The 24,886-nt window shown below is 38.3% G+C and overlaps 1 protein-coding gene and 1 long non-coding RNA gene across 4 annotated transcripts in view; one reads left to right on the forward strand and one right to left on the reverse strand.

Annotated features, from left to right (window-relative positions):
• LOC129021143 (uncharacterized) overlaps positions 1 to 24,886 on the reverse strand; it is a 121,814-nt gene that overhangs the window by 65,158 nt on the left and 31,770 nt on the right. For all 3 annotated transcript variants that reach the window (XR_008495953.2, XR_008495960.2, XR_008495950.2), the window contains one exon: positions 449 to 561. This is a non-coding gene — a long non-coding RNA (uncharacterized LOC129021143). The remainder of the gene's footprint in view (positions 1 to 448; positions 562 to 24,886) is intronic.
• Positions 1 to 24,886, forward strand: part of SLC9C2 (solute carrier family 9 member C2 (putative)) — a 111,052-nt gene that overhangs the window by 59,527 nt on the left and 26,639 nt on the right. Inside the window, exons 12-18 of the mRNA XM_054465775.1 lie at positions 3,440 to 3,603; positions 4,208 to 4,303; positions 14,920 to 15,017; positions 16,013 to 16,132; positions 17,278 to 17,476; positions 18,163 to 18,351; positions 21,903 to 22,052. Coding sequence (XP_054321750.1) covers positions 3,440 to 3,603; positions 4,208 to 4,303; positions 14,920 to 15,017; positions 16,013 to 16,132; positions 17,278 to 17,476; positions 18,163 to 18,351; positions 21,903 to 22,052 — 1,016 coding nt within the window. The remainder of the gene's footprint in view (positions 1 to 3,439; positions 3,604 to 4,207; positions 4,304 to 14,919; positions 15,018 to 16,012; positions 16,133 to 17,277; positions 17,477 to 18,162; positions 18,352 to 21,902; positions 22,053 to 24,886) is intronic.

The following is a 24,886-nucleotide window of genomic DNA, read 5'->3' on the forward strand; positions in this document are numbered from 1 at the left end:
GTAGCACTTTTAATTTCTTTCAAGAGATTTTTCTTTCCACTCACAACTTGGCTGACTAGTGCAAAAGGCCTAGTGCTTGGCTTATCTCAGCTTTCAACCTGCCTTCCTCACTAAATTCAATCATTTCTAGTTTCTAATTTAAAGTGAGAGATGTATGACTCTTACTTTCATTTGAACACTTAGAAGCCATTGTAGGGTTATTAATTGGCCTAATTTCAACATTGTGTGTCTCAGGGAATAGCGAGGCCCAGGGAGGGAGCGAGAGAGAGATGCAGAAATGGCCAGTCTGAGGGGCAGTCAGAACACACACTTACTGATTGTTGTCCTATGTGGGTGCGGTTTGTGGTGCCCCAACACAATTACATTAGTAATATCAAAGATTACTGATCACATGTCGCCATCATGGATATAATAATAATGAAAAAGTTTGAAATATAGTGAGAATTACCAAAATGTAGACACAGAGATATGAAGCGAGGACATACTGTTGGAAAAATGGTGCTGATAGACTTGCTAGATGCAGGGTTGCTGCAGACCTTCAATTTGTAAGAACTGCAATATCTGCAAAGCACAATAAGGTAAAGCACAATGAGACAAGGCATGCCTGCACCGCATTCACAGATTCATCAATAAACCAGAAGGCCGATTTACTAGTTTATAATGAGGATGAATTTCTATGTCTGAAATTTTTGTGACCATTATCACAGTATTCACCTCTGATACCAATTTTCTTGATAAACCAAATTGGTAATCAAAAGGTTTTTCGTAGAGCATGGAACTAATGAGGGCAAAGGAAGGATAATGTTGAAGGACAGTTGTTCTAAATATGGAAGTAGCCTGATATATTCATCCTGTCCTACTCATAAGAGACAACACTGCTCTGCTTGGGTGTTTTCAGAAAGTCCTGCACGTTCTTAGAACTGTGCCTCATAAACACTCTTGCAGAACTTCCTGTGACAGCCCACCTCAAAGCAAAGGGCTCCAATGTTTGAGTGAGGCTAGCACGTGGGGCAGATTTTAGACAGCTCTCCTTTTTCCCTAGTTATGGACTTGCTCCCCTCCCCTCCCCTCCCCTCCTCTTCCCTTCCCTTCCCTTCCTTCTCTCTCTCTCTCTCTCTCTTCTCTCTCAACGGCTCACTATCTTGCCCAGGCTGATCTCAAATTCCTGGGCTCAGCCTCCAGAGTAGCTGGGACTACAGGTGCTCACCACCCCACCAGGCTGTGTTTGTTCTTCTTCATTAAAAAAAAAAAAAAAAATGATACAGGGCTGGGCGCGGTGGCTCACGCCTGTAATCTCAACACTTTGGAAGGCCGAGGCGGGCGGATCACAAGGTCAAGAGATCGAGACCATCCTGGCCAACATGGTGAAACCCCGTCGCTACTAAAAATATAAAAATTAGCTGGGCATGGTGGCTCATGCCTGTAGTCCCAGCTACTTGGGAGGCTGAGGCAGGAGAATCACTTGAACCCGGGAGGTGGATGTTGCAGTGAGCCAAGATTGCACGACTGCACTCCAGCCTAGTGACAGAGTGAAACTCCTCCAAAAAAAAAAAAATTAATTAATTAAATTAAATTAAAACATAAAAAAAAGATACAGGCTCTCACTCTGTCACCCAGGCTGCAATGCAGTGGTGTGATTATGGCTCACTGCAGCCTTGACCTCCTGGACTCAAGTGATTCTCCTGCCTCAGCCTCCTGAATAGCTGGGAGTATAGGTTTGCACCACCACACCCAGCTCATTTTTTTTTTTCTTTTTTAGTAGAAACAGGGTGTGGCTATATTGCCCTGGTTGGTCTTGAATTCCTGGGTTCAAGGGATTCTCCTGCCCTGGCATCCCAAAGTGTCGAGATTATAGTTGTGAGCCACCATGCCTGGTCTCGGTTTATTCTTGTTTGCAGTGAAAAGGTGTGCTTGGATTGGCAAAAGCTCACAAGGCACCATGAGTGAAGTTAATTTGATGCCCGAAGTCTTGCTCACACTTTCCTTCCTACCAAATCCCTTTGGCTGCCAGGGATCCTGACCCAGCTGACTCTCTTTTTTTAAGATAAAATATGTGGGTTTCTCTCATGCTGCCTTTCTTGTGATTCCTCCTACTCTGGTATTCAAAAGTGAGATCAGTGAGGGATTTTACTATCATGACAATGCTTTCTTTCTCTTGTTTCTTTTTTTCCCCTCTATAAATTTTTGATTGTATTAACCAAGCTTCAGAATTTCTTTTAACTCACTGTGGAATAAAGATTGTATAGCAAGTACTTTATCTTTTCAGAGTCAATGTTCATCCTTTCTAGAAATACCATGTGGTACACATTTAGCAGGTGCTTGTCGGACTTGAGTTTTATCAGTCAGAGTTTCAAACCAACTCCTTCCACCTGGTCTAATGCTTTTAAGAGGTCCCTCTTCATATTCTTCCAGGATTATCTTAAACACTGGGAGTATATTCAGATGTACTGGTGCCACCAAGTAGCCCACATGCCTTCATACTTCCCCTGAGCAACTGGAAAGTGGCTGTTGCCCCATCATATGGGTGGGATCTAATTGGGCAAATGAATACATTTTCTCCTTGTGCGGTCTTAGCCATGGGAATTTTAAATCCAAGGCAGCAGGCAGTCAGATGCGTCTTTGCTCCAGGTTACAGTGAACTGATCCTGATGTTTGAGAGGGATATCCCTACAGACCTTTCTGAATCCCCAAACTTCAAATCACTCCATTGTACGCAGTGTCCCATAGAGAATGAAATAAAGTTAAACTGAAACATCTAGAAGCCATTTAACCCTTGAAGAGACATTTCATATGCAATTATAAGGAGAGAACAGCTTTATTGAGATGGAATTGTGAGTAAGTAGGCTAAGCTTATTTACTCATTTAATTCTTCTCTTTGGTAAGTGAGCCTTGTAGTTCATACCCCAAGAAAATACAAAATGCTACAAATTTTGAACATATTGATTCACTGGCCGGAAAACAGAGATGTTAAACTTGAGGGATCTCTACTGCACTGGCCTTTAAATTATGTACAGTATAAGAAACAATTAGAGAACTTATTAAAATGCAAATTTTCAAGCCCATCTGATTTTGTAGGTATGGAGTGGAACCCAGGAATTTGCATAGTTTAATAGGCAGCCCTTCCACCTGTACCCTTTACACTTTGAGGAATATGGATTGGGTGCATTGAAGTAGTCATGTCTTTAGCTATAGGGAAAGCAAGGAAACTAATAAACATTTTTTATCAGTTGAGTCAGATAAAGTTGAGCTATACAGCCAAAAAGAAACAAATAGTTGGGTAATCTTCTGGAAAGTTTTGTATGAAAAATTGTCCTCTCTCTAACCACTCTGGTTTGCAGGTGATCTCAAGATTTCACTACATGATTATGCAACATTTTTTGCTTTCCCTTGCAGTCCTCACTGCACTCTATTAAGGCCTTTGCTTTTGTCTTTGTCACAGATTTGTGTGTTCTTTCCCTCCCAAGACAAATGACCTTGCAAAATGCCACTCAGCACATACAGGAGATAGTACAGAACACAATAATTTTGTTTAAAACAGAAAAAATTTTGACAAATGTTAACTGGACCTTAGTAGAAGATAAAACGAGGATCGAATACATTCCTGTGAGTTGATACCTGGCAAAAAGTAGTTTTCCTTTCCTTCCCTTGGTCTGCCTCGCTTGCTTTAGTCTGTTGTTAAAGACCTGATTCTGCTAATTAAATGTCAGAAAACTGAGGGGAGATAGTTACCGGCTTTGCTATTTTGGTGAAATGAGTTTGAATTCTGTCTCTAAAGAGAAGGTCTTGGTTATCCAGCTTTATTTGCCAAATACCAGGAGAATGGATGTTTTACAATCTGGCTGGTTGAGTACCAATCAATGGCCTCTGCCAAGATAATGTTTTTAATGGCTTAAGATACTGATAATTCTCTCCTGGTGGAAGTGTTATAAAAAGCAGAAAACATGGGCTGATTTAGAGAGCAGTCAAGCATATAGATAAGTTTAGAGAAGAACTTGGGATATAAATCTCCCCAAATGAATATTTACTTTAGAACAATTGAAGGCAACACTTCTTATATGAAAAAACATTACATAGCTCTTCATTCTAGCAATTCTGCTTTGAATTATTGGAATCTTTGTTGAGAGTAGCATTTGCCAGTTCCTAATCATTTTTACTTATTTTTAACTTTATCCCTTTATGTTTTAAAATGTCATCTGATACGGTTCAGTTTTCCCCCGTTTCACATGACGGTATGAAGACAGAATCCACAACAGATGAAGCTTTAATGGAAGAAGCCAGATTGCATGTAGCTGCAATACAAATGGTTGGTGCTGTTCACATAATGTTTTAAAATTTCTTTTCTTGCAATGTCTTTGATCCTTGCATATGATTTTCAGATGACTTGAAAACTTTTCTTTACCTTCTGATAGTCTATTGATTGTTAAAATTAATGTGTGATTTGTTAAAGTTAAAAAATAAAAAATCTCCTTCCTGAGGCTTAAAGTTTAAGTCACAAACCTTATTATCCTGTTTCTATGTCTGGCAAATTTTAGCAGTCACTTTTGAGGGCCCTTAGAATAATGTTTGGTGCTATTTACATACCAGATAATTAAACATTTTCAAATATTTAAAATTGCTTTTATAAATTTAACATATCTGAGTTCCATTTATACAAAATTCTCTCAAGTGCTAATTTAACTGTTAGAGATATAATAAGCTAAAATAAATCTGATGAATCAAAAATTCTCTTGAAATGTTGTAATACTAATATTTAAATGTTCGGTATAAATATAGGAAGATTACCTGGTAAAATCAAGTTTATACCAGCTTGTCAAATTGTACATTTTAAACTGGAGTTATAATCAAATAGAACAAATTTTATTCAATATAAAATGTATATAAAATACGAATTGTGCCCAGAATTCTTATTTAGTTTCTTTTTAAAACTTATTGTCAATATTAAGAATTCCTAAAATATGCAAAAGTAGATAGAATAGTGTAATAAATCCTCATGTACCTGTCACCCAACCTTAAAAACCATCCACATGTGACCAATACCTGCTGCATCCTAACCCCCATCTTACGTATTAGTTTGAAACAAATCATACGTCTGTAAATATTTCAGTATATATCTCTAAATTTTAAAGTATTTTTAAAAATATAAAATACTAACATTATACTTAAAAATGAACAATAATTCCTTAATAACATCAAATGTCGACTCAGTGGTAAGATTTCCAATTGTCTCAGAAATGTGATAAATATTTATTTTTACAGTTCATGTTTTCAAATTGAACTCCAGTAAAGGCCACACATTGCAATGAACTGATATGTCCTTCAAATCTCTGTTAACATAAATTCCTTTTTTTTGCTTTCATTTTTTTCTGTTGAAGAATATATTTCTTCTTATTTATTTATTTTATTTATTTTGAAACAAAGTCTGGCACTGTCATCCAGGCTGGAGTGCAGTGGCGTGATCTTGACTCACTGCAACCTCTGCCTCCTGAGTTCGAGAGATTCTTGTGCCTCAGCCTCCCTAGTAGCTGGAATTACAAGTGCGTGCCACCATGCCCAGCTAATTTTTGTAGTTTTAGTACAGACGAGGTTTTGGCACCATGCCCAGCTAATTTTTGTATTTTTAGTAGAGATGCGGTTTTGGCACGTTGGCCAGGTTGGTCTCAAACTTCTGGCCTCAAGTGATCTGCCCACCTCAGCCTCCCAAAGCACTGGGATTACAGGTGTGAGCCACTGCTCCCAGCTTGAAGAACATATTTCTTCTTAACTGAAGAAATTATTTTCATTCTTTTAAACATTTCTATACTTAGTTTAACATAGTCTCAGAGTTTGAAAGGCTCTCGTCCACAGTAGAAAATTACATATGGCCACAAATTCTTTGCAGAGCCTCCTATTAAAAAGTGGTATCTTTATCCTACCCCTTGAATTTGGGCTGTTCTTGTGATTTGTTTTGAGCATAAAATATGGCAAAAGTGGCTTTGTGAACGTTCTGGAGCCTAGGCATTGAGAAGATTTGTAGCTTCTACCTTTTTCCCACTCTGAATGCCACCCTGAGACTGCCACGCAAAGAAGCTGACCTAGCCTCTGAAGAATGAGAAGCCACCTAGGGGAAAACTGAGGCAAAAGGGCCAGTACCTAATTTCCAGACTTGTGAATGAGGCTGCCTCAATTCAAGGTGTGGGGCAATAGACTCAACCTCTTGATAGTAAGACATGCACAGAATTTGTGGCCATATTTACTGTTCCACAGTTTGCCCACTGGCCACAATATTTCTACCCCTCTTACATGTAAAACAGACTCACCCTTTTCCAACAACCCAAAAAGCTACATCCTATTTGCTACCAGACTCAAAGTCCAGTATCTTATGATCTGCAATCCAGGTGAGAGGCTCCTTGGTTGCCTCTCCTGAAGTGTGACTCTTCTTGATCTAGAGACCTGTGAACTAAAAAGAAAAGCTCTCTGTCCCCCAGACACCAAATATTCAGTGATGATCAAGAGACACTACTGTTTAAGAAGGGGAAGAATGGGATGGCCTGAGAAATTACGTGTCCGTGGCAATTCTGAAATCCATCTGGGCACACATACCAATTCTCCCCATTCTTTCCGTTTCCATAGGAAATAATCCATGCTTGTAGCCAAGTGGCTTTCTCAGTTTGATTTCTGCCTGTAGAAAACTGGAAGGTTTATATTCACTTAGAACTGTCTCGGTCCCTTTTTGTTCAATGTAGCACAATTGCCGTAAAAATTGTTTCTTTTCAATGACTGGTTTAGTCCGCCCCGCTTCACAGTTTCTTTTCAGGTAGACTGTTGACTGTACCAGACAATGCAGATATGAGTCTGAGGAGGCCTTTAGTCTTGTTGAGAAGGTAGATGAAGTACGACCTTGAATCTTTGGGTGGTTTTAACAAAGGGCCTTCAGCCACACCCTTGATTTGATTTGGAAGTGGAGGCCATATTTTACTGGCAGCACCCTGGATTTGGTCTTTTTTTTTTAAAATTATACTTTAAGTTCTAGGGTACATGGGCACAACGTGCAGGTTTGTTACATATGTATACATGTGCCGTGTTGGTTTTCTGCACCCATTAACTCATCATTTACATTAGGTATTTCTCCTAACGCTATCCCTTCCCCATCTCCCTACCCCATGACAGGCCCTGGTGTGTGATGTTCCCCGCCCTGTGTCCAAGTGTTCTCATTGTTCAATTCCCACCTATGAGTCAGAACATGTGGTGTTTGGTTTTTTGTCCTTGTGATAGTTTGCTCAGAATGATGGTTTCCAGCTTCATCCATGTCCCTACAAAGGACATGAACTCATCATTTTTTATGGCTGCATAGTATTCCATGGTGTATATGTGCCACATTTTCTTAATCCAGTCTATCATTGTTGGACGTTTGGGTTGGTTCCAAGTCTTTGCTATTGTGAATAATGCCTCAATAAACAGAGTTTGCACGTATCTTTATAGTAGCATGACTTATAATCCTTTGAGTATATACCTAGTAATGGGATTGCTGGATCAAATGGTATTTCTAGTTCTAGATCCTTGAGGAATCGCCACACTGTCTTCCACAATGGTTGAACTAGTTTACAGTCCCACCAGCAGTGTAAGACCATTCCTAATTCTCCACATCCTCTCCAGCACCTGTTGTTTCCTGACTTTTTAATGATCACCATTCTAACTGGTGTGAGATGATATCTCATTGTGGTTTTGATTTGCATTTTTCTGATGACCAATGATGATGAGCATTTTTTCATGTGTCTGTTGGCTGCATAAATGTCTTCTTTAGAGAAGTGCCTGTTCATATCCTTTGCCCACTTTTTGATGGGGTTGTTTGATTTTTTTCTTGTAAATTTGTTTAAGTTCTTTGTAGATTCTGGATATTAGCCCTTTGTCAGATGGGTAGATTGCAAAAACTTTCTCCCATTCTGTAGGTTGCCTGTTCACTCTGATGGTAGTTTCTTTTGCTGTGCAGAAGCTCTTTAGTTTAATTAGATCCCGTTTGTCAATTTTGGCTTTTGTTGCCATTGCTTTTGGTGTTTTGGTCATGAAGTCCTTGCCCATGCCTATGTCCTGAATGGTATTGCCTAGGTTTTCTTCTGGGGTTTTTATGGTTTATAGGTCCAACATTTAAGTCTTTAATCCATCTTGAATTAATTTTTGTATAAGGTGTAAGGGAGGGATCCAGCTTCAGCTTTCTACATATGGCTAGCCAGTTTTCCCAGCACCATTTATTAAATAGGGAATCCTTTCCCCATTTCTTGTTTTTGTCAGGTTTGTCAAAGATCAGATGGTTGTAGATGTGTGGTGTTATTTCTGAGGGCTCTGTTCTGTTCCATTGGTCTATACTTCTGTTTTGGTATCAGTACCATGCTGTTTTTGTTACTGTAGCCTTGTAGTATAGTTTGAAGTCAGGTATGTGATGCCTCCAGCTTTGTTTGTTTTGGTTAGGATTGTCTTGGCAAGGCAGACTCTTTTTTGGTTCCATATGAACTTTAAAGTAATTTTTTCCAATTCTGTGAAGAAAGTCATTGGTAGCTTGATGGAGATGGCAATGAATCTATAAATTACCTTGGGCAGTGTGGCCATTTTCACGATATTGATTCCTCCTATCTGTGAGCATGGAATGTTCTTCCATTTGTTTCTGTCCTCTTTTATTTCATTGAGCAGTGGTTTGTAGTCCTCCTTGAAGAGGTCCTTCACATCCCTTGTAAGTTGGATTCCTAGGTATTTTATTTTCTTTGTAGCAATAGTGAATGGGAGTTTACTCATGATTTGGCTCTCTGTTTGTCTGTTATTGGTGTATAGGAATGCTTGTGATTTTTGCACATGGATTTTGTATCCTGAGACTTTGCTGAAGTTGCTTATCAGCTTAAGGAGATTTGGGGTGAGACAATGGGGTTTTCTAAATATACAATCATGTCATCTGCAAACAGGGACAATTTGACTTCCTCTTTTCCTAACTGAATACCCTTTATTTCTTTCTCTTGCCTGATTGCCCTGGCCAGAACTTCCAACACTATGTTGAATAGGAGTGGTGAGAGAGGTCATCCCTGTCTTGTGCCAGTTTTCAAAGGGAATGCTTCCAGTTTTTTCCCATTGAGTATGATATTGCTGTGAGTTTGTCAGGAATAGCTTTTATTATTCTGGGATACATTCCATCAATACCTAGTTTATTGAGAGTTTTTAGCATGTAGGGCTGTTGAATTTTGTCAAAGGCCTTGTCTGCATCTATTGAGATAATCATGTGGTTTTTGTCTTTGGTTCTGTTTATGTGATGGATTACGTTTATTGGTTTGCATATGTTGAACCAGCCTTGCATTCCAGGGATGAAGCCACCTTGATCTTGGTGGATAAGCTGTTTGGTGTCCTGCTGGATTCAGTTTGCCAGTATTTTATTGAGGATTTTTGCATTGATGTTCAGCAGGGATATTGGTCTAAAATTCTCTTCTTTTGTTGTGTCTGTGCCAGGCTTTGGTATCAGGATGACACTGGCCTCATAAAATGAGTTAGGGAGGATTCCCTGTTTTTCTATTGATTGGAATAGTTTCAGAAGGAATGGTACCAGCTCATCTTTGTACCTCTGGTAGAATTCGGCTGTGAATCTGTTTGGTCTTGGACTTTTTTTGGTTGGTAGGCTATTAATTATTGCCTCAATTTCAGATCCTGTTATTGGTCTATTCAGCCATTCAACTTCTTCCTGGTTTAGTATTGGGAGGGTGTATGTGTCCAGGAATTTATCCATTTCTTCTAGATTTTCTAGTTTATTTGCATAGAGGTGTTTATAGTATTCTCTGATGGTAGTTTGTATTTCTGTGGGATCAGTGCTGATATCCCCTTTATCATTTTTTATTGCATCTATGTGCTTCTTCTCTCTTTTCTTCTTTATTAGTCTTGTTAGCAGTCTATCAATTTTGTTGATCTTTTCAAAAAACCAGCTCCTGGATTCATTGATTTTTTGAAGGTTTTTTATGTCTCTATTTCCTTCCATTCTGCTCTGATCTTAGTTATTTCTTGCCTTCTACTAGCTTTTGAATTTGTTTGCTCTTGCTTCTCTAGTTCTTTTAATTGTGATGTTAGGGTATTGATTTTAGATCTTTCCTGCTTTCTCTTTTGGGCATTTAGTGCTGTAAATTTTCCTCTACACACGGCTTTAAATGTGTCCCAGAGATTCTGGTATGTTGTGTCTTTGTTCTCATTGGTTTCGAAGAACATCTTTATTTCTGCCTTCATTTTGTTATTTAACCAGTAGTCATTCAGGAGCTGGTTGTTCAGTTTCCATGTAGTTGTGCAGTTTTGAGTGGGTTTCTTAATCCTGAGTTCTAATTTGATTGCACTGTGGTCTGAGAGACAGTTTGTTGTGATTTCTGTTCTTTTACATTTGCTAAGGAGTGCTTTACTTTCAACTATGTGGTCAATTTTGGAATAAGTGTGATGTGGTGCTGAGAACGTATATTCTGTTGATTTGGGGTGGAGAGTTCTGTAGATGTCTATTAGGTCCACTTGGTGCAGAGATGATTTCAAGTCCTGGATATCCTTGTTAACCTTCTGTCTTGTTGATCTGTCTAATATTGACAGTGGGGTGTTAAAGTCTCCCATTATTATTGTGTGGGATTCTAAGTCTCTTTGTAGGTCTCTAAGGACTTGCTTTATGAATCTGGGTGCTCCTGTATTGAGTGCATATATATTTAGGATAGTTAGTGCTTCTTGTTGAATTGATCCCTTTACCATTACGTAATGGCCTTCTTTGTCTCTTTTGAGCTTTGTTGGTTTAAAGTCTGTTTTATCAGAGACTAGGATTGTAACCCCTGCTTTTTTTTTTGCTTTCCATTTGCTTGGTAGATCTTCCTCCATTCCTTTATTTTGAGCGTATGTGTGTTTCTGCATGTGAGATGAGTCTCCTGAGTACAGCACACCGATGGGTCTTGACTCTTTATCCAATCTGCCAGTCTGTGTCTTTTAATTGGGGCATTTAGCCCATTTACATTTAAGGTTAATATTGTTATGTGTGAATTTGATCCTGTCATTATGATGTTAGCTGGTTATTTTGCCCTTTAGTTGATGCAGTTTCTTCTCAGCATTGATGGTCTTTACAATTTGGCATGTTTTGGTCTTTACTCTTAGATCTTTGCCAGCTGTAGAAACCACAGATGAGAAACACGTTTACTTTCCAACCTGGCAAATCATGGCTTCTATATTTTGTCTAAGTTCTGCTTTAAGACTGAACTATTTCTCCTTGGTTTGTCCCTGTCTCCTTTTTTCTCTACCTTATCATATGAAGCTAACAAAAAGCAGCACTTTTAATATTCCTGGAATATTAGAAATCTAGAAATCCTCTTAGCAGATTCATGAGGTACATTTTCTGTCTTCCAAGTTGCCTCAGGTGACAGCCTGGCCAGTGGTACTGCCTTTTGATAGCATGGCTGCCTCCCTCCAGTCTCCTGCTGCAGTTTCCCCACTGCTCTTCCAGCTTCCACTAACAGTCTTCTCACTGCCCCCCCTACCCTCTGCCCACCACCCAGTTCCAAAGCTAATGCAGTATGTTTTAATTTCTGGAGGCTCTCCACAATTGATACTGCTTTTTCCTGTTTTAGTCAGCTTCTGCTGTTTAACCAAGCAACCCAGAACTTGGTGGCTTAAAACAATGATTTATTATTTCTCATGGTTCTGTGTGTTGGCAATCCGGGTGATTCTATTGTTGGTCTCACTTTGGATCACTCTTATGCCTGTGGTCATTTCCTAGATCAGCTATGGTTGGAGGGTCCAGGATGTCCTCACTCGCAGGTTTGGCAGCTGATGCTGGTTGTCTTCCAGGGTGCTTTGTTTCTCCCCTCTATGGTCTATTCTCTATAGTTGGGTGGACTGGGCTTCTTCACAGCATGGTCTCTGGGTTCCAACAGGGTGAGAGGGGAAGCCACAAAGCCTCTTAAGTTCCAGGCTCTGGAGCCTGAACAATGTCACTTTTACCCCCATTTTATTAGTTAAAGCAAATCACAAAGCCAGTCCAGAGTCAATGAGTAGAAAAGTAGATTACACCTCTTAATGGAGAAATAGCGATGCCAATTGAAAAGTGGGCATGGACACAGGGAGGCATGACACACTTCAGTCATTGTTATAATGACCTACCATGTTTACTTTTTTAAACCAACAATCCCATGGAAGGACTTGCTGCGTGCTATTTTTGAATAGCTTTCCTAAGAGTACCTTCTACTCTGGCATTCTTCCTGTGTTTATGACCCCTTTCCTTTTCAGTCTCCTCTATGAACTCTTTTTAACCCTTTAATGTTGGTGCACCTCAGGACAATTAACTCTGTCCACTGTTCTTACTTTATAGTCTCTCCTTCTTTAGTCCCAGCTACGCTCATGATTTTAACACTATGCATAGATGCTCTACAAATCTATAATCTTCCTTCCATACCTTTCAACACCAGCTCTTTAGACTCATGAATCCAGTGGTGGCTAGACAGCTTCTCCTTTCACTCTATCTCAAATCCATATTGAACTCATCCCAAGCCTACTGTTATATTCCAAGTGTTAGTGAATTAGACCGTTGGTTGCTGGAGTCAGTCCTCTTCCTCTATCCTTCTCCAAGCTCTATCAATCTTACCTTCTAAATATTTGTCAAATACACCCCTTTCCATCCTTGTGAATCTTAATTTAGGCTGTCATAATCTCTTGTCCGGATGATAACTTTCAGTTGGTCCCCTTGTCTCCAATATTTCCATTCTCAAGTTACAGTGACTTACTAAAAGACATGTGACTATACCTCCTTCCTGCTTAAAACCCTAAATGACTCCTCAGTGCCTACATTTTCCATTGTGAGTTTCAAAGAACACTTGTTCCATGGGATGCTAATAGAAACTGCATGAAAAAAGAAGTTTCCATGCTCAAAGTAGTTTGGGAAATGGTGGCTTAAATAAAGTTAAATGGGTTTTTTTTAGAACTTCTTGTAGAACTCTTCAGAATTTTTAATATGCTGATATACATTGAGATTCTCCAAGAGGGACTATTGAATGCAACATTTCCTTACCCTTTCCCCTGCCCTGCATAGTTTTTCAGGGATTGGGGTTAAAGGAGTATCTCACAGAATGTGTATATCACATTCCAAGAAAAGTTTACCTATGAAATTAAGTCAAAGCACAATATACAAGGTATTTTAAAATCTGGCCTCTGACTATTTCTCTAACTGATGCTCTGCCCCACAACTTGTTTTTTACTGCACTCAGCATACTGTTTCTCACCTCTGTATGTGCACTAGAGATGCCACCCTCTGCCTACCTCTTTCTTCACTCTGCTCGCCCCACCACCATTCTTCATCTGGATAATTGTACTTCTCCTTAAAACTCAGCTGAGGTATCATCTCCTCCAAGAGAAACTCTCTCTGATCCCATCTCTACATCAAGTTTGATTAACACCCTGTACTGAACGTTATCCCCTTAATTTCCTGTTTTATCATATATGCATCTAACTTTTCCCCTGCCCCACTAGATTGCGAACCCCTTAAAACCTTGGACTATACCTCCATTGCCCTAAAACAGGGCTTGGAACAGAGTAGGCATTTAATAAACATTTGTTTAAAGGATGAATGAATAAATAAACAATCCATCATATTAGTAAATCATAATTTTCTTGATCCAGGCCTACTTCTTGATCAGCAGGGCCAGAAACACTGCAAGTGTAAACACTGGAGGTAGGCCTCAGGACTGAGCTTCTGGGACATACTTTTCTCACAGTGGATATCCTACCAGGGCCATCACGGAGGCTTACAATGTAGGGAAATCCACTAAGTGCTCCAGTAGCTCTCAGAGTAGAGAGAGCCTGGCCATTGCCCCATACCGTTTGGAAGGCAGCTTCAGAATTTGCATATCCTTTATCAAAGCTGTTACTGGTGGATCATTTTTCTATCTTCTGGAAAAGGAGCTAATGAGTGAATGAGAATTGTCTTGAGATATAAGTGGTGTGAATTCTCTCCTTTCCTGAAATGACTATCATCCCTCGAATTTTAAGACTTGAGAAAATATGTTAAATGCAGTAGTGGTTGGAGTCAACATTTCTAAACAATGGATAGGCAAAGTGTATGGTCAGTATGTGAGGAAATGTAGGCAGCAGTTCCAGGAGGTAACGCGAACCTCTGAGTGTAATGTCAGTGTCATGTAGAAGCTATAATTTTTCTGCTATTTTAGGGGGAGGATTGACACAACAATACAGCCTATCTTTTTCTTTTGGTAGTTCTTTGTGGGGCTGAAATGATTAGTTACACTTAGAATTAATACTTTGCACTCTCTATTCTGCTGTAGAAAGATGATGCTACTGATGTTATTTATATTACTGAAGTAAAATCTTTGAGTTGTATATGTAATATGTGTATATAAGTGTGTGTGTGTCTATATATATATAATTTTTTTTGAGACGGAGTCTTACTCTGTTGCCCAGACTGGAGTGCAATGGTGTGATTTCAGCTCACCGCAACCTCTGCCTCCTGGGTTCAAGCGATTCTCCTGCCTTAGCCTCCTGAGTAGCTGGGATTACAGGCATGTGCCGTCATGCCCAGCTAATTTTGTATTTTTAGTAGAGATGGGGGGTTTCACCATGTTGCCCAGACTGGTCTTGAACTCCTGGACTCAAGTGATCCCCCTGCCTCAGCCTCCCAAAGTGAGCCACCATGCCTGGCTGAGTGGTATACATTTTGATTTTCTAGAAAGCTAAGACCCTTTTTATCTCATAACATTCAGGACTGTACTTTATAAAAATGAGTATTCTGTAAACATTTGCATTGAATGAAATTTATTTCCTACTACATAATTTTTTGTAATGGCATATTTTGATATATTGAGTTCAGTAATAATAGTGAGGGCTATGTAAGGGTTAAGAAGAATACATTCCATTTATGTTTTGATCTTTTGTAATCTTCATTTAATGTATGTTTAGAGTAGCTTTGAAAAACAGCGTAACAATGGAATTCTTGAAATAGAGGCAGCCCGGATATTAATTGGTGCAGCAAAATGCTATTACTCCATCCAAGGAAAGTAAGTGTAACACTTCTTTAATTGATATTTCCAAGATTGAATGGCTATATGAAGAATGAATAAAATGAGAATTAAATGTCCTGATTGATCAATCTATTGTTTCACATATCTATATCTATCCATCTTCTGTCTGTCCATCTGTCTGTCCTTCCATCCATCTATCCATCTACTTTTTATTTTATTGATTTATTTTTTTTTCCTCTAAAGTTTTATAACCTTGGTGACATTAGGGGAATCTGGAGAAAGATTGGACTGTCGTGTAATTAGATAAGACACTAGGGAATCCATGAAAAGGAACTTATATAACTTCAATTACTATTATAATTATTTTGCCTTTATATTATCTTCACTTTAAATTACCAGACAGAGGAGGTTTAGAAGCCTGGAGGGTGCCATTAGACTGCTCCCTGGGGTGGAGCAGGCTCTGGAAGAATTGACCCAACTGCTGGTGCTGACAAGCACAATTAAGTCTGGTGGGAAAAGCTCTGTATCTTGGAGATATAACAATATCTGGTTACAGTCCTGGCAAACATTAGATAATAGATGATCTAACACAAATCTGTGGGGCAATAATAATAGGAGATCCTGGCTGGGTGATAGATAACATTTCAGCAGCCAGGTAATCTATTTGGAAGATCTTTACCAGTCCCTGGAATAAAGTTTGGGAAAGTTAGAGCCTTCAGGGCCTTGGAGAGGGTTGGGCCAGACGAGCATGACAAAGGAAAGCTTGATTCCAAACTCCAAAGAAATGGTCTAGAGAAGCTTTACTTATGTTCAACCTCTGGTCAGGAACAGAGGCAGCAGGAGTCTCATGCTAAAACTACTCCTGTACCATGACCATGGATGGATAGGTGGATGGATGCAGAGGCACTAGACTGAGCTTATTTGGTGGGTCCATATTAAATTTATACTTATTACACCTTCCCCTTTTATATTAACCCAAAATATAGTACTTGCTTTTTATTATAACACATATGTACATTTTTCTCTGTTAGATTCATGAGTATTTATGATGTTTCAACTTATATGAAAACTAGAAGTTGGCTTATAAAGTTTAAAAGTGTTTTAACTTTCTTGGAATATTGTATAGAAAAGATACATTTTATTCCACCTGAGTAAGTATTGTGAACCTTTAATAGAAACATACTTGAAAACACTACCATTTCTACATTGTCAGAATAGCTTATCTCAATTTTCCTTATTTAAGAAAAACGATATTATGGTTTATTTTCACTGATTGGGTGGTGCTTGCTTCTCTTCTTCCATTCTGTTTTAGCAACTTCATTGACATCTCTATTAGAGAATAGTCAGGAAGGGAGAAAGGATGGTCATATTTGGATCCTTCAAGTTTTAATTTCTGTGTCTGAGGGTTGTAGTGTGTTGCGGTCTGCTTAATATTCTTCTGGATATAACATAGAGCAGGGGTGAGAAATAGCCAACTGGTAGACTAGATCTAGCTCTGTTTAATTTCATCTGTTCTATTGTGTGATTCTGTTGATCTATAATTAGGAAAAACACAACATGACCTTAATAATACCTGTAACCAATTTTCCAAAATATCACAAAACACAGATTTTACTTCACCGGGGTAGATATTTTACTTAGTTTTATAAATTGTGAGCTTACATACTTTTTAGAGCAGAGAGACATAATTTTTATACCAATAGAACATGCCAAAACAAGAACATACCAAGGGCGTTAATGCTGCTAAATTTTAAGTGGGCATTAACCTTTTATAACAAATTCTGGTAATTTTTTTTACTTTTTTCCATTTAATCAGTTTAAAGAGATATACAAAAAATCAAAAGTGTAGGACCTTGACATATATCCAAAGAATTTCTTTTTGTCATGCTCTACATTAGATGGAATGAAAAGTTTTAATAAATGTATGTCAGTAATTATTTAATATAATATTTTTTCCATTCTTGATTTTAAACAATCCAATGTGTAATTTGTTTTCCTCTAAATTTATTTGTTTTTTGTTTTTATTTATGAATCTTTGCATTGTTTCCAAGGTACTGTGGCCTTGAGTTTTAAAAATGCTTCCCATCCCTGATATAGATTTTTAAAAATCATATTTTTTACCTTTCTTCATTATGATTTTTATGTATAGAAAATATGCTTTTGATTTTTGCTTACTATTATTTTATATTATGTATAGTCTTCAAATTAATTTTAATGATTTGTTTAAACAAATATTGAACTTCAGCTGCTAATTATACTTTTAAGTGATCTAACATTTTATCTGATCTCTTTTCAGGAGTAATGCATTTCTGACTTTTATATTTCACACAGTATTTTCTGAAGAATTTGAATATACAGGACAGATTATAAATTTGATATATATTTATCCTATGATAATACATCTGTGGCCAATGGCAGGAGATTTAAATGTGTCAGCACTGATATCAATAAACTACTATTTTATGTTTTTATATGTATTAGAATCAACATTGAAGGTACTGTTTAAAATAGAAATAGAATCTATAAAAACAGCAATTCAGGTATTTTGAATCTATTTTGTCATATTATTGAAGTAACTTGATACCAAGAGCCATTTGCTATGATAGTTGATGAGATCCTAGAATTTTAGTAACCTTTTTGAATTTTCCAAGTTTAATAGTGAAATTAGTATAAGAGTCATGGTATTGGACATCAGTTAAGTATCATAAAAGTAGAGAGATTCTCAAGGATCAGGTAAAGGAGAATTGAAAATCCAGACATGGACGTTTCCCTCAAATACTTTGTGTAATGATGCAAGAAATAAATAAGTGAATAAGAATTGGTTTGCTAGGTCCTTGTCTAAAATGTGAGTTAATTATTAGTATAAATGTGTAAAAGGTGATTTATGAGCATCACTATTTCATACTTTATTATTAATAGTACTGCAATGAATCTGTTTATTGCTATTTTTAATGCTTGTTTTTGGCATTCCAGCTTTATTATAGAGTATATATTTTAAATCAAATTATAAATGGTGAAGATTTAAAATAATTTTTGGGGGGGATTCCAAATGAGTAACTTAAAGCTCAACTTTTGGAATATAACTCATTTGTAGTTAAGAACTTAGTTGTTAATTTTATAGATTTCTTCTCCCCAACATTACTGTATAGGTGCTATGAAATGACATTTGTTTTCTATACAGATAATAATTTTGAAAAGGAAATATTTTCAACAATGTTGGAATACTTTGGAATTTTTTATCCTGGTTATTGGAATCATTGATATCTTTTGTGTATACTTTGTGAAATTGAGACCAGACAACTTGGCTTTTATTCAGCTTACAGTAATAATGGGATATTTAAGAATAATTAGGTTTCTTCCTCTCTTCAAGGTAAGATTTCACATTTTAAAATATTAAGATTTGCCAGGAGTGGTAGCTCACACCTATAATCCCAGCACTTTGGGAGGCCTAGGTGGGTGGATTGCTTGAGTCCAGAAGTTTGAGACAACCTGGGCAACATAGCAAGACCCCATCACTACAAAAAATTAATAAATTAGCTGGGCATGATGGTGTGCACCTGTGGTCCCAGCTACTTGGGAGGCTGAGGTGGGAGGATCGCTTGAGCCCAGGAGATGAGGCTGCAGTGAGCTGAGATTGTGCCATTGCACTCCAGTCAGACAGAGTGCAATGATGGCTCTGGTGACAGAGCCAGACCCTGTCTCAAAAAATAATAATAATAATAAAATAAAATATTAAAATTCTTTTTTTACATTGTGTGTTAAGTGAGTAAGAAACCTCATTGTTTTGAAAGAAATGAGAGCAGAAGTTGTCTCTTCTGGAACACCTTCTCAATAGGTATCTGCATAGTTCCCTTTCTCATCACCTTCAAGCCATTGCTCAAATCTCACCTTGTCACAGAGGCCTCTCCTGACCAGCCTATGTCAACTGGCAACCCACCCTTCACACCCTCAATTTCTACCTCATCCTCCTGATTCCCCTCTACCTGCTCAACTTTAATTTTTTCCCCACAGTACTTACCAGCGATTTACTGTATATTGTATGTACTCTCCATGAGGTAGAGATCTTTGTTTTGGTCTTTCTTTTTACATTTTTGAATAGAAATGGGATCTCACTATATTGTCCAGGCTGGTCTAAAGCTCCTGGGCTCCAGCAATCTTCCTGTTTCAGCCTCCCAAAGTGCTGGGATTACAGGCATAAGCCACCATACTCGGCCTGTTTTGGTCATTGATGTAACCTCTGCCTCCAGAACAGTGCCTGGCATTTAGTAAGCACTTAACAAATATTTGTTGAGTGAATGAATGAAAATCTTGGTGCCAGTAGAAGCAGGGTAACCCAAAGACAAGTTCTTTAAGTTTCAGTAAAATTTGTTCATGTCTCCCAAACTGTACAGAAACAAAAATATTTCCTCCATAGCTCCACAGTCACATAGGATACTACCTATGGAATTTAATTTTACTGTGGCCTTCGATTTCCTTAACAATTACTATGCCTTCATTCCATGACTCTGGTGTTGATACTGAAGGCAGATTTTTATACTTTCAGTTTCAATTCTTAAACCTCCTTTCTCTCTTTCCAATGGAGTTGCATTACATAAGTTTTTAACTTCGGGGCTTTAAATGATTTCACTTGCCATGCCATGTTTGTTGTTGTTTAATTCTTATTACATCAAGCAAATCTATTATATTAGTATTTATTGAAGTTAGATACAGAGACTTAACATTAAAAAAATTGCTATAAACTCTGATGGTGAAATGCACATATTAGACTCCTCCACCTAGTCCCCATTCTCCACAACATTTAATAGTTATCTTTAAGGCAGAATTGTTTGACTACCCAGTTTGTGCTTACAGATTTTCTTTTTTGTTCCTTCATTTATTCTACATTGGTGTAACCAAACTTTAGTGTTCATAAGAATTACCATTCAGAGTTACTATACCTGGTTTAAAGGGTAATTTTGATTCAATGTGCTTTTTCCTTATGAGCTGAGTTTCGAGCAAAGTGCTCATGTAAGGTGTAACTCCACCGTCATGTAAACTCCCCTAGAAATCAGAATGTGTTGTGTGAGGCAAAGACTTAAAATGGAAGGTAGAAGTTTCTTTAGGTAATCAGTGTTTATATAGAGATCATATGCAGGTAAATGTAAAATAATTGTTTTAGAAGTAATACTTCGTGAAAAGTATTTAAAATGAAACAAAGATTTAAAAGTGTATTATTGTGGAAACTGACACAGGGGAGTGACAGCTATCTGGGCTGGCGGCGCGGCAGTAAAAGAATTTACCAAGACAGTTGTAGATAAAGAAAGGCATATTTATTTATTAGAGACAGTAGAAAAATACATTGCCAGGGAAACAACGGGCAGCCTGCAAGAAAGAAGCCAACTGCAAAGAAGCAAAGGCTTGCTGGAGATTTTATAGGGTAGTGTTTATGCTGTCTGTTGAAAAGGGCTTTGTGCTGTTAATACTGTGGTTGCAGTGAGCTAACTTGCAGGAGTCTGGTGGTAGCTGGGCACAAGATTTTGAGTTATTTGTGTAGGAGGGCAATGCATCCTGGGCCATGAAGAAAGGCAGACTTGCAGCTTATCTGCTGCTTCTTTTTGCTTTCCCCTGATCCCACCAGCCTGACTCCTTTTGCCTGATTAGGGACTTTACAAAAACCAAATCCATTTAGAGTGTGGGCAGCAATGTTCTGAACTAGTTGTCCCTTCTGTCTAGCATGCTCTGACAAATCTCAGTGAAGTATATTATCATGGTTTTTAATTGAACACTCACTATTTTCCAGGAACTGTTTAAAGCACTTTACATAAATTATCTGGTTTAATTAATAGAATAGCCTTGTGAGGTAGATTTCACCACTATGTAAAGTTAGATGGCTCATAGCCAGTGTCAGCATAATGTGGCTTTCAAAAGAAACAAACCTGCATTGGAAAACGTGAAAGAATACTGACAATCTTTAGGTGCCCTAAAGGATAGCTCAAGGAGTGTCAGTGCACTGTAGAGTGTAACTTTGAAAAAATCCTCTTTAAACATCTCTCCCTTTGCCCAAAGTTTCAAAGGCAAAATAGCAGCTTAAAAAAAAAAAATTCCCTTCTCTGCTCTTGTAATTCCTTCACTATGATGCCATCTCCTGGTTCACTTTTTTTTCTCCCTTATTACCCAGTTCCTCGCCATCTGCCCCTGCGCTCTGACATGACTTTAACCCTGTGGGGAAGCCTCCTGTCTGTGTGAGTTGACTATGTGGATTTTGAGGAGCCCCGCTATTGGAATTCTGGTACTTAGATATTATTTCCTCATTTTACACATGAGGAAACTGAGTCCTCAAAGTCACTAAATAACTTGCTCAAGGTCACAGAGCTGGTGAATAGGAGAGCTTGCATTTGAATTTAGAGAGGTGTATATTTAAAATCCCATTCTCTTAAGTCATGACACTAGCCTGCCTTAGCTTATGATTGGAGAAATATAAAACTAAGCAGGATCTTAGATACCCTAAGTTCTTTATTTTGCAAGTGAAGAAACTGAGGCACAGAGAGATGATTTGTTCAGTGAGTAACTATGACCCAGTTTAGGAGACCTGGTTAGGGGTTTTCTGAAATCTGGGGGTACAGAGAATGAGGGAAAAGGCAGTGCTAGAGACTTTCCCCTAAAGCAAGAGTCTCACTAAGCTTCACCTTCTTTAGAGAATGGGTCTTGACTTTTGTAGGCACAGAATCACCTGGCGGACTTGCTAAGACATCGACTACTAGGCCCCACCCCAGAGTGTCTGATTCCACAGGTCTCCAGAGGGACCTGAGATTTTGCATTCCTAACAAGTTTGTGGGCTCTGCTGTTGCTGGTCTGGAGATGACACTTTATGAATTTCTGCCTCAGAGGGTGCTTTTCCTCATGAAATGTACAGGTTTTTTTTTCTTCTTCTCATTATTCCAGATAATAGTACCAATACTGATAAGAATTGCAGATGTGCAGATCAAAAAGTACCTCAGCTTGATGTATAGTATTACAAAAGGCTATATCAAAAGTCATGAAGATGCCAAACTTCTAATAAAACAAATAGCTGTCTGTGAATCAATATATCAGGTGAGAAACAAGCACTGGTCATTTGGGGAGAAAAATGCCTTAGGTGTATTAACTTCTTTTAAGACTAGTTCTATGTATGTTTGACAAAACAGACAAATTCCAACGGTTGAAAGGGATTCAGTTGTTTATTATATCATATGAGGTGCTGCAGAGAACAGTCTCTGATCATTATATTTCAGCTGTTATCATCAAACTCATTTATTATCTTCATAGCAGAAAACATATGATCTCTTTTCTGAGTGCAGAGTATAGAGAAGAGATCTAGTATGTCTCTGTAACACTCTCTAAAAGACAGGGCACTTGGAAAGGTGTATGCAGGAGTTGAGACTTGAATAAGGCTTCAAAGAAAGGGTAAGTCTTAAGTGGAGAGGAAGAGAGGAAAAGAGAACAAAGACTTGATAGTGAAAAGTTGAAATCCTGGTACTGTGGAGTGGGTGAGTAGAAGTATTTATTTTTTATCATTTAAGACCCTCTTCATTTCCAGCCACTATGCGGTAAGTACTAGATGGCAGCCTAGAGGTGGAGTGAATCCCCTCCTAACCAGGCTCCCTCACACCAGTCTGTCTACTACCAGTTACTCGCGAAAGAGTGGGGAAAGTAGAACATGACTGTTGTCTCATTCTCATACTTCTTTGGGCCTGATAATGTAGAGGAGACTCGCATTCTTTAGATAAAAAACTTCCTTATTTTTCACTCATAGCTGTCAACTCTGCTCTTTGCAGTGAGAATCTTTCAATTGATTTTCCAGGTTACAGATTTTTAAATTTCTAGTTGTGTTCATTCTTCTGTTCAAACCATCTATTAAACTTTTAAATTTGTTTTGACAGTTACTTTTTGATCTCCAAAAACTGTGGTTTCTTCCTTTTCATAACAACTGTTTGCTTTAAAAGAATTAATATAATATTATCTAGAATCTTCTTTTCATCTTAAAAGATTTTTTGCTTCCTGTGTTAATTCTGCTTCCTTGGGGTTCATTCTCCTATTTGTTGTGTTTGGTTTCTATATTTCATTCTGTTTTTGCCCCCAATGTTTGGTGATTTTGGTTATATTTTCACACGTGTCAATGAGGGGCTAAGGTGAACAGTATCAACAGCTGAAAGGTGTTTTCTCAGCCCAAGTGACATTCTTGATTTTTAACCAGAGATGGATTTAAATCCTGGTTACTACAATGATTATGTGTGGATACATAAAACCATGGATGGCCTAGAGGTTATGTCTTCTGGTTACGGTGCCTATTTTTTGTGGTGACGGTTACGTTACCTCAGTCAAGAGAGGCTCTTTACTTATTGAAATCAGAAGAGGAAAAGAGGCTGTGAAGATATCTACCTTTATTGGATTGAACATTAATGTGTAACAGAATTCTGTCCTGTTGCTTTACTTTGAAGAAAGGAGAAGAAAATTAAAAGAACTACTCAAAAGCTGGATTGATCTGCATTAGAAAGAACACAGAGCTATTCATAGGAGAAAAGATTTCAGCAGAAGGAGGAAGAGAGAAGAAAAACAGAGCCAGTGGGGGGAGTTAAGAATGTGTTTTCAGGAGTTTGGGAGAAGATGCAGAGATCTGAGGGCAGTTGCCTTGATGTGTCACAGGTGAAGTGAATCCCCTGTGACATTTTGAAAAAAGCACCAGTAAAGATTTAAATGGCCTTCTGAGATGTGTTTAGAGTCTAACTGGTGTTTATTCTGAAACTGACTTGGTTCTGGAAATTGGCCTGTGGCAGCTTACCTTAAGAAAAATAAATGTATGCCCAGGCTTTCATGATTATGCTCTCTTTGTAGGCAGGAGTCGGTTCCCATGCACTTTTGTGCAAAGGCGTTCTAGAGCAGTCTTACAGGGTTGCTGTAAGTCTAGTTTGGTGTGAAGGTGGGCCTAGCTGCTATCTTTGCACCTATGCAAGCAGGGCTGGACTAGGATATGTTGGTGCCATGGACAGGCTAGTAATTTGGCACCTTCCCAATATTGATGCAATGTTATCGAGTAAGAAGAAATAATTTAATAAATATTACATACCTTATTCTTATATTCAAAATGAGGGATTCATTACATGTGATTTTTTTCTAAACCAAAACAAAGACAACAAAAAAACCCCACAAAAACTTAACTTTGCTTAAACTTTAGATAAACCAGGTGTTCCCTATAAAGAGCACTATGCCATGCATTATTTGGGGCAGAGTTTCAGACATCTGTACCTGACAACCCTAAAGAACTGTCAGTTGTGGGATTCCAGGACTGTTGGTGTAGCCAAGTGCAAACTCCCCAGTGACTCAAAGCTGGAGGGTAAGCTTCAAGAGGAAAAGTGCCTGGGACATAGTGGGCATCCAACAAATACCTGTTGTATGATTGATTGAACAGAGATTGGTTAGCCCTGGAGTGCAGTGATTTCTTCAGTTATCTAAGGAGTTATTTGTTAGAAATATGAACAAATCAATATCGTATTTTCTCATTTTTCCACTTCTTTTTGTGCTCCTGATAGGCTGGCTTCCCAACTAGCTGCTCACTTGGCTCACTCCCAGATCAGGCGCTATGAGAATTCTCCTTGGTGCACAGTGGAGTGCATACTGATCTTTTCTGATAACTATTAGGCAAGGTAGTTGTGCAAGCTATTGACTGTACTAGACTCATTGAGATTGACGTCTGAGCATGGGCAAAGCAGCAGAATTGACCCAGAGGGAAAAAATGAGCCAATAGCTTTTCTAAAGCTAAGTGAAATGTCCTCTACCATACTTCCTTTTTTCTGAATTTAAAAGGAAAGCCAGGCTGGGTGTGGTGGCTCATGCCTGTAATCCCAGCACTTTGGGAGGCAGAGGTGAGTAGATCACCTGAGGTCAGGAGT

The sequence above is a fragment of the Pongo pygmaeus genome, chromosome 1, assembly GCF_028885625.2.
Source record: "Pongo pygmaeus isolate AG05252 chromosome 1, NHGRI_mPonPyg2-v2.0_pri, whole genome shotgun sequence".
In the NCBI taxonomy this organism is placed as follows: Eukaryota; Metazoa; Chordata; class Mammalia; order Primates; family Hominidae; genus Pongo; species Pongo pygmaeus.